At 54.9% G+C, this 8,547-nt stretch overlaps 1 protein-coding gene across 1 annotated transcript in view; it reads right to left on the bottom strand.

Moving 5' to 3' along the window:
- Positions 1-1,643: 1,643 nt before the first annotated feature.
- lamc3 (laminin, gamma 3) overlaps positions 1,644-8,547 on the bottom strand; it is a 35,644-nt gene continuing 28,740 nt past the window's right edge. The window contains exons 17-28 of the mRNA XM_086135239.1: positions 8,316-8,494; positions 7,440-7,602; positions 6,801-7,012; positions 5,938-6,014; positions 5,711-5,845; positions 5,142-5,304; positions 4,901-5,047; positions 4,732-4,834; positions 4,415-4,617; positions 3,700-3,840; positions 3,514-3,613; positions 1,644-3,392 (exon numbers count right to left, since the gene is read on the bottom strand). Coding sequence (XP_085991365.1) covers positions 3,130-3,392; positions 3,514-3,613; positions 3,700-3,840; positions 4,415-4,617; positions 4,732-4,834; positions 4,901-5,047; positions 5,142-5,304; positions 5,711-5,845; positions 5,938-6,014; positions 6,801-7,012; positions 7,440-7,602; positions 8,316-8,494 — 1,886 coding nt within the window. The 3' untranslated portion in view covers positions 1,644-3,129. The remainder of the gene's footprint in view (positions 3,393-3,513; positions 3,614-3,699; positions 3,841-4,414; positions 4,618-4,731; positions 4,835-4,900; positions 5,048-5,141; positions 5,305-5,710; positions 5,846-5,937; positions 6,015-6,800; positions 7,013-7,439; positions 7,603-8,315; positions 8,495-8,547) is intronic.

Below are 8,547 nucleotides of genomic sequence, written 5' to 3'. Positions count from 1 at the left end.
ATTCAAAACCGCGTGCAGAAAAAAACCCCGAGGCTTAAGGTGAACCGGGTCAGATGTTAAGGGGTAATTGCATCCTCGGAGGCTTTGGATAAAAAAAAAAAAAAATCTCAATCCGTGGAAAGAGAGGAGGGATGAATAGCTGCGGGGAACGGAGGCGGGATGACTAAAATTGCAAAATGAGAGCGACGTGAGCAGAAAAGACGATTTCGATGAGTGTTACCTTCCGCACTCGCTAGAGGTGCAATGCGAATGGGAGTGCATGTGATGGAGGTCAGCAAATTGGAGCAGCCGTTTTGACTCGCGTTGTTTTTCACACAACAGCCTTGAAGTTGAGCAATTCGATCTTCAAACTCCGTGGAATTTTGCCAAACTTAGGAAACTACCTTCATCCAAGCATGACACTATTTTATGCCACTCTGTTCCTCCTCAAGACAGGTAATTATTATAAAAATAGCTTAAAACAATCAAATAAAAAGATAACAAAATGCTCCTGCGGGCTCTGTTGACCGTCAACACTTCGACAGCTCGGGCCGACGACACAGGGTGTACCTAATGAAGTGGCTGTGGCAGTGGTTCTTCGCAGCGGCCACACGAGGGCAGCATCGAGTCGCGTTGGAGTGCTTTTTTTTTCCCACCCCCAGATTGGGAGGCCACTTTCGCTGCAGCAATGCTCCTGAAAACACGAACAAATACGGCACTTCATGAGCTGGGAATGGCCAAAAAGAGCCTAAAATGGCCACCAAGATGGCCGACTGTCTGTGTGCTCTTCGGCATGGCTTTTTGAGACATTTTCGTGGCTCTACTCATGAGAGACACCATGGCCAACTTTCATGTTGCCAAGTGAAACTGGCTTTGGGGGCTGCTGCGTTTCAACACAATTTGGGAGGAGGGCTAACTGCCGAGTTATTACGGATTCCTATTTTATGGCGAGTCATTACATTTCATTGCCCACATACAGCGATGAAAACCTGCGATTCAAATTGAGAAGCCAATGGACAACATCTCTGGCATGATTTTGCATTTGAAGGCCACCTGGAAACGGGGCAAAAATACGGCTTTCCACCAAAACGGCGGACTTTCTGTCTCTTTTTTGGCGTCGTTACTTTCATGTTGTTGTTTTGCGCATCGCTCAAATTTGACAGACTACGAGTAGTTGTGACGAATGAGGAAAAACGGTGCCCTTGTTGACATTGGATCGCAATCGGCCAACTTCCGCTGGATGTTGATGGCCGCTTTGAACCAAAGTGGCTGGCTTCCTGTATCTTTCAAGGTGTTGAGCGCCGTGCCCGGGTGGCACTAAAAAGACAAAAGTTTGCTGAGCGTGCTCATGTCTCAATTTTGAAAGTAGACAAAAAAAAGGCACAAAAGCATCAAGTGATTAATAAAAGGCCCACACCTCCTTTCCTTTTTACCCGAATCAAATTAAACGCTGAACTAGATGCTTCGCGGTGTCACACTTTACGCTGACGTCGTCCATTTTGTCTGCATGGATTTAGGCGTCGCGCGTTTCCTCGCTTCGTGCAAAACAAAAGAGAGGACAAATTGGCTTGACTAATTGGCTCGATATGTTTTAATTAGATGATGTGACGAGCTGCAAAACAACAGCGGATGCACTCCGACCAGGACAATAATGAAGCGGCGTTATCAATATTGATCCGCTTAATTCAATCATACATTTTGCAAAAAGAAAAAAAAAAAGTTGTTACTAAAGGTTGTGACATGAGAGGCCCAGAAGGAAATCCAATTACGGGAGGAAAGACTACCGTTGTACATACATATCCATACGTACAGTTTATATACAGTACACACAGTGTATATTGATCTATTTGCAGTGCATCGATGAGGTATATTTTTCTCGTAGAATGAAGTAAGGCGACGTTGCTTATTTACATCCTAATTGCTCAGCTGTTGCCTGCGTCGATGTGTCGGGTGTATCCCGATATTTTGTGATGTGCTCCACGTGATCCCAAATCGGCCGTCGTTTTTTTCCGATGTGTTCATGACAACACCGCCAGCTTTCGTCCGCATTTTCGGGCCGTTTTTTAAATTTATTTATCATGAAGGCGCATCTCGTTAGCTGTAGTGGTTATTGAGGGCTCTGCTCCAGAAGGAGAACCCTCCTCACCCAAAAAAGAAAAAACGCTTACTGTGACTCAGTAGTCACATTTTTCACTGCTCTGACTCAGCAGGCCCTGGTGTTTAATGGCGTGTCGATGCGGGTGCTTTTTTTTCTCTTCTCTCTCTCTCTCTTCTGCAAGGTATCGCCATTAATTGGGTTTCCGGCTTCTGGGGAACGCCAACGCTTAGTCACCGCTCCGCTTATGCTCTCGCTCTGATCGATCATCTTGCAACATATTTATAAGCCCAAGTCCCGTTTGAACTTTCGTACAAGTCAAAGACTTGTGGCAAGAATTTTTATCATTTCCCGAAAAGAATACGTAGTTTGGAGAAAGTGTCAAAATGGACCGGCTGCCGCTGCTCAGCCGCAACTAAATAAAATCTATTATTATTATTATAAAAACAAAAACACTTTTTTGGGGGGAAAAATGTGTTTTTAATTAAAAATAGCACAGTATTGCATGAAACATAAAAAAAGAGGGTGGAAAGATGTCATGGAAACAAAAACACCGAGTACTGCAGCACTCGTGCGGCGGATGTGTGCCTTGAAAGGGGCGTGGCCTATTGCGCGACATCCGGAGGCGGAGTCAAGTTGGCCGGTTATATCAGGGCTTGTGCCAGCCAGCAGCTCCCTGCCAGTGTTCTCATTTTCCATTTTGTTTCAAATAAAGGGTTGAAAGTGCGTCGGCGACTGCGGCTCTCCTTGCCCTCGTTCATGCGGGGACGGTCATTCAAGCGCGGCGCTAGCTCGACTTACGAGTGACCCGACGGAGGGCGTGGGTGCGTACGAGATAGGAGCTGATGCTCGGATGATTTTTTTGTGTTGTCGTTGCTCATACTTGGAGCACTCGGTGCTTTTTGTCAGCGGTGGAAAAGGGAAACCAACTGACTGACAGAAACAACACAACCCACAAAATGGACGGGGCGGGGCGACAACTCCCGAGTCGGGTCGCTCTTAAGTCAAGGTACCGGCGTACCCCTTTTTTTTGCCGGCTGAAGACGTTGCAGTGGTTAGGCCCGCCCCTTTGCGCCGGCCTCGGCGCAGGACGGCGGCAAGTGTAGGGCGATGTCCCTGAGGCCGTCTCTCTCGCGCGCCATTTCCCGCACGTCCTCTTCCAGGAGCGCCAGGCGGCTGCGTTGGCCCCGGGCCGCCGAGCGCAGGGCTCCGATCTTGGCGCGCAACTGGGGAGAGTCCACGCTGCCGCGCAGCGCGCTCAGGCGCTGCGCCGTCTCGTTCAGGACGCGGCGGAAACGCTCCAGAGGCACGTCGGCGTCTGGCGCGGAGGGGACGGCAAATGGCAAAACGGATGCCAATCAGAATCCCACGCCGAGGTTGTTTTTGTCATTCCCGATCGTAAAAAAGTGGCGGCCGTTTGGAGATAAAAAAGCTTTTACCGATTTTGCCGATGAGCTCGGTGAGAGTCTGCGAGTAGGCCTCCAACCGCAGCTTGGCCGCCTCCACGTCCTTCTTCACGTCGGCCAGAGGGGGCGCCGTCTAGGAAGGCCAGGCTGGGTTCAGCGCGCATCGCGAAGCGTGCGGGCGGGGCGGCGCGGCGAAGCAAAGTCGTCCGTCTACTCTACCTCGGGGGGCGCGTGGAACTTTGCGCCGTCAGCTCGCAACGTCTGCGCTTCCAGACGTTGCCAGACGGACTCCGCGTGGGAGCTGAGGTGAGCCAAGGCGGTCCTCGTGTGCTTCGCCTGCGTCAGGGCGCCTTTCGATTCCTGGCTCGCAGAGTTGAAACAACACGGGGGGGGCCGCCGTTGGCGCGATTGACACTCAACAGCCGCGAGCGACTCAAGGCTTAATCTCAAGACAAATTAGGGTCGGACGAATCCCGGCTCAGCGTTCAGAATTTCATCCATCGAGCGCAAACGTGGATTCGCCTTGAAAATGGAATTATCTTGAGTCGCCGCGGTGCTTCGGAAAGAAACGGTTTCATCGTAGGCGGCTTATCTGTAGCTTCGAACGTCGAGAAAAGTTCGACGGTATAGAAACAAACCGAGTCTGGTTTTAACGGTCATGTCGCGGGCCGCAAATGGCCCCCGGCCCGCGTTTCAGACACCCATCCATTAGCGGGAGGAACGCGGAGTACCCGCAGAAAAGCCACGCAGGCGCGCCGGCGGACATGCAAAGACCGCACAGGAAGGCCGGGGCCCGGAATGGAACCCCGCACCTCCGCGCTGCGAGGCGCACCCGCTGAATGCCGCGCTGCCGGTCAAATAAAACCAAATTTCTCCACCGGGAATCCGAGCTCGCAGAGCCGCGGTCCCGAAGGAGGCGTCGCGGTTGACGTACCTCGGACACGGCGCGGGCGGCGCGCTCCGCTTCCAGCGAGAGGTTTCTGGCCAGGCGGGAGTTTTCCTGCGCCGGCCCGAGTATCTCTCGGATCTCCGAAAGCAGATTGGTGACGCCGGCCAGAACTTTCACCTCCAGGGGCTTCTTTTTCTTCATGGCGGCTCTGGCGTGGGCCTGCAGACGCGGCCAGTCGCGCAGCACGTCTGCGTGGGAGAGGAAGAGCGGATGGAGACGTGAAAAACGCGCGGCGAACGCGTCATCGCTGCCGCGATTTGGACTTTTGCAGCGTTTCTCGCGGCAAAGGGGGACATCCTCACTTTGGAGATCCCGGCGCAGGCCGATTTCTTGCGACTCGGCCGCTTTCCCCTCCACCACGGAGGCCAAGGCCACCACGTTGAGCCAGCGGGCGCGAGCTTGCAGCTGGAGAAATCAAAGCAACCGTGAGCACGCCTGACGCCGAGGCCCCCCCGTCGCCAATTGCATCACCTCCGCCGCGCGCTTCACAATTTCCCGCTTGCCGTCGACGGCCCGGGCCAGGGATCGAGCGTCGTCGGCGATGTTGCCGACCAGGTCGTCTTTGGACCGGAGGCTGCGATCCAGTTCTTGAGAGCTTTTCAGCAGCGAGCCGCCCCGCTAACCAGGAAGGACAACGTGAGCTCGTCCCGCCCGCCCGGCACACCTCCAAGCTTCAGACCGGCCCGACGGTCTCGGCGCTCGACGCGCTTACCCGGGCGAGCGCCTGGCTGGCGTTGGCGCGAGCGAGCTGCGACGTGATGTTCCGGAGGGCCAGCCGCAGCCCGACGGCGTCCTCGCGCCGGGCCTCGGCATCGGCGTGGCTTTCGCTCGCCCCGGCGGTCAGATGTCGTCTCCGCTGGCGCATCTTTGTCATCCTGAAAGGCATCGGGAGGAAGGCGACGTCGCCATTCGGAACGATGGTGACATCGATGGAAATGCCCTCGATCCCAAAAAACCGGAGCGCATAAGACGCGGAATTGAAAGAATGCAACTATTTGCGCATCTCGATTTAATGCTTCCACTCGATATCTTGCGCTGCTCCTTTTGACGTGCCTGCCTTGGCCACCGGGGGCAGTATCACACATTCATACAGACGCAACCGAGTAAGAGTCACCGATTCCCTCCTTTATTATGTGTTAGCGTGAAGCTAGCAGGGGGGGGGGGGGTGTTCCTAAAGTCGTTCGGTCATCTTACATACATTATGAGTCATCCCCTTGGTTTGACGTTGACTCGGACCCGTCGCCTAAAACGAGAGCGTCGGCGCCGCCCGTCTTGGCCTACCGTTGCGTCAGGTCCTCGACGTACTCGTCGGTGGAGTCGTCCCGCAGGAGCGCCATCAGTAAGCCGAAGGCGTGCTTTGAAGTGGCGAGCGCCCTGCCGGCCGCGACCTCCGCGCGCTCGGCGGCGTCGCCATGGCTACGAAGGCAGAAGAGGCGCATGTAATGGCGGCAGCGGGACGGCTTTTCGCGCGCTCCTTCCTCCGCGTGAGGGAGCGCGGAGACACCCACCTTTTCTTTAAGGCTCGAGACTCGTTGAGCGTCATCTTCCATTGCTTTGGTCCGGAATCCGCCTCAAAAGGGACCATCTAAGGAAAAAGGCAAAATGAGGCGCTTCCAAGAAAAACGGCAGGCAAAACAAAATTCCCGCCGAGCACCCGACAATCTCTCACGGCGCGCCGCTTGAGAACGGCCGCCCTCGAATTACCAAAAAAAACGGCCACTTCAAAACAAAATGGCAGACCTCCGGCCTTTGAGCAGAGCCCCCCCCGCCCCAACCCCAAGATTGACATGCCTAGCAAATATGAGGTTGCAAAGTAGAACTGGCTTCGGGGGCTGAATTTAAAAAAAAAAGAATCAAGGGACTCTCCAGAGAATAGAAATGGAGGGACCTGGAAATTGCCAACATGAGCCGAAAACGGACACTTGAAAACAGCAGACGCGTTTCGTTTCAGTCAGGACATTTTTTTTGTGGGTGGACTGGGGGCCCCAATTTCCTCGCACCCACTCGGCTGCCTCGCATCACCCAACTTGTTACCCCCCCCCCCCCCACCCACCCACAAGTAAAACTGGGGTCAGGGCTGAATTCTAAACAGTCGCTAACTTTGAAAGTCTGGCAGCATTCAGAGAAGCGGCGGCAAGATGGCGGCCTGCCACGCAAGCCACATTCACCTCCTCAACTTTTTAATATCCCGCACGGTTCAAAGCGAGGGCACCAAAAAAAAACAAACAAACCCAAAACATCATCTTCCTGGAGTCCTGCCTCGATTTTATTTGGGATCATGCAAATCCTGCGTGTCCCCCCCCCCACCCCCCGATTTTGCCACTCACAGGGTGGAGAAGGATAAAATAGGCGCCTTGAAGAAGTCACCCACCGCCATCTCCAGCTCCTCGGCGGCCTGCCGCAGTTGCGTCCGAGACTCGCCCACGACCGGCGCCATCCGGGCGAGGGTCCGGCAAGGGGCCCCCGAGCCCCCTTCTTCGACGCCGCAGTCGAGAGCGGCCGCCAGCTCGTGCAGCCGCGCCGCCAGGGCGCCCGCGGACGCCTCCAGAGCGTAAAATTGCCCGGCGAAGGCCCGCTGAGCCTCTGCGAGCAAAGAAGATCCCAGAAGTTCCCGGACCGGCGGGCAGGGGGTTCATATTTGCCACTTGGAGCTTTATGAGCACCAATGGACTCTTGATTACATTTCGCCACCGCAAAAACCAAGCGAGCGGACGATACCGAGCTCCTCGACTCACTTTGACCTCCTTTCTCGGCAGCAAGACGGCAGAAGTGGGTGGCAAAGCACTACTTTCATCCGAATGAAGCCGCTCACCTCTTTTCAACATTGTTTCCACGGCACCAAAATGACATCAGAGGGCAGAAAAAAACTCTTGTAGAAGAGTGCGCAATTACAATCTCCGATGGCCGCCCTTTGCTTTCTTTTGTTTCATGACATTTGCCGCCCCCAAAAAAAAAACAAAAAAAAAACTTTTTTTAATGAGCCGGACAGCCAGAGGGGGGCGCCGGTTACCTCGAAAGGCCAAAAATTCCTCCAGCGCGTTGGGCAGCGCCGGCGGGTCGCGCTGGTTGTCGTGAATGCCGACGGTCGGGTCGCCCGGCGGGGGGGGGCGGCGGCAATCCGAGCCGGCCAGGAGCTTTTCGGCGTCACGCAGGCGCGCCCTCAGCTGCTCCGCCTGGAAGAAAGCGACCGTTTGGTGTCAAACAACAACAGCAGCGACGACGACGACGACGGCGGCAATCGGGACTTATTCCGAGCTGGGAAATGCGGCCGTGAGGCAATGAATAAATGAGGGCGAGGTTTTTTGCGCGTGTCTGCTCTGGAGAACTGAAACCGAGTAAAGCGGCCAAAGTCACTGCTGGAAATGTTCCGCCGTTGCCATTTCTGTGGCCTTGCCTTTAGCCCCGTTTGCAGCGGCTGGAAACAAACAAAGAAAAGGTCGAGATTCTCCGGCCGCAACTCCCCCCCCCCCCCGGAAACACAACAACAAAAACTGCACAACGGCAATCCGTTCTTCGACATCCCGAGGCGGGAAATGAAGTCGTCCGACAGAAGCAATGAATAAATGAATAACAAGCGCGCGGTGAAAGGCCGCTTGCTATCTAACAAAGCGGGAAGGGAATTTCTCCAGATATGAGACGTCACCCCTAAAGTGACAGTGCGGGACGTTTGTCAACAGCTGACTTTTTTTTGGGGGGGTGGGGGGGGGGGCGCTGGAACACTTGTCATCACCGACATGGTCTGAAGTGGGTTGAGGTTCTGAAAAGACGTTTAAAAACGTCTTTGGGAGTGAATGAGTCAATTCCGCTCAACGATATTCAGGAACTTTGCAACCGCAATGGCCCTTTGGGGAGACTATTTTGAGTACGAGTCGTCTGGCGAACCCACCTGCCGCCGCAGCAATCCGTAGCAGGCGGGACACTCTTGGCACTGGTGCGTGCCTCGCTGGTAGAAGTAGTCAGGCCGGCACTTGTCGCAGCGGGGGCCGGCGAAGCCGGGCCGACAGCGGCACGCGCCGTCGCCGTCGCACTGCATGGAGACGGCGCCCATCGGGTCGCAGTCGCAGGCTGGGGAGGAAGATCTGCTTCGCATCAACGGGGACCGGCCAACAAATGCCTTT

The sequence above is a fragment of the Hippocampus guttulatus genome, chromosome 17 (genome assembly GCF_054856545.1).
Source record: "Hippocampus guttulatus isolate MCC_2025c chromosome 17, RoL_Hgut_1.0, whole genome shotgun sequence".
Classification (NCBI taxonomy): Eukaryota; Metazoa; Chordata; class Actinopteri; order Syngnathiformes; family Syngnathidae; genus Hippocampus; species Hippocampus guttulatus.
This window is presented reverse-complemented; position numbering and strand designations above follow the sequence as displayed.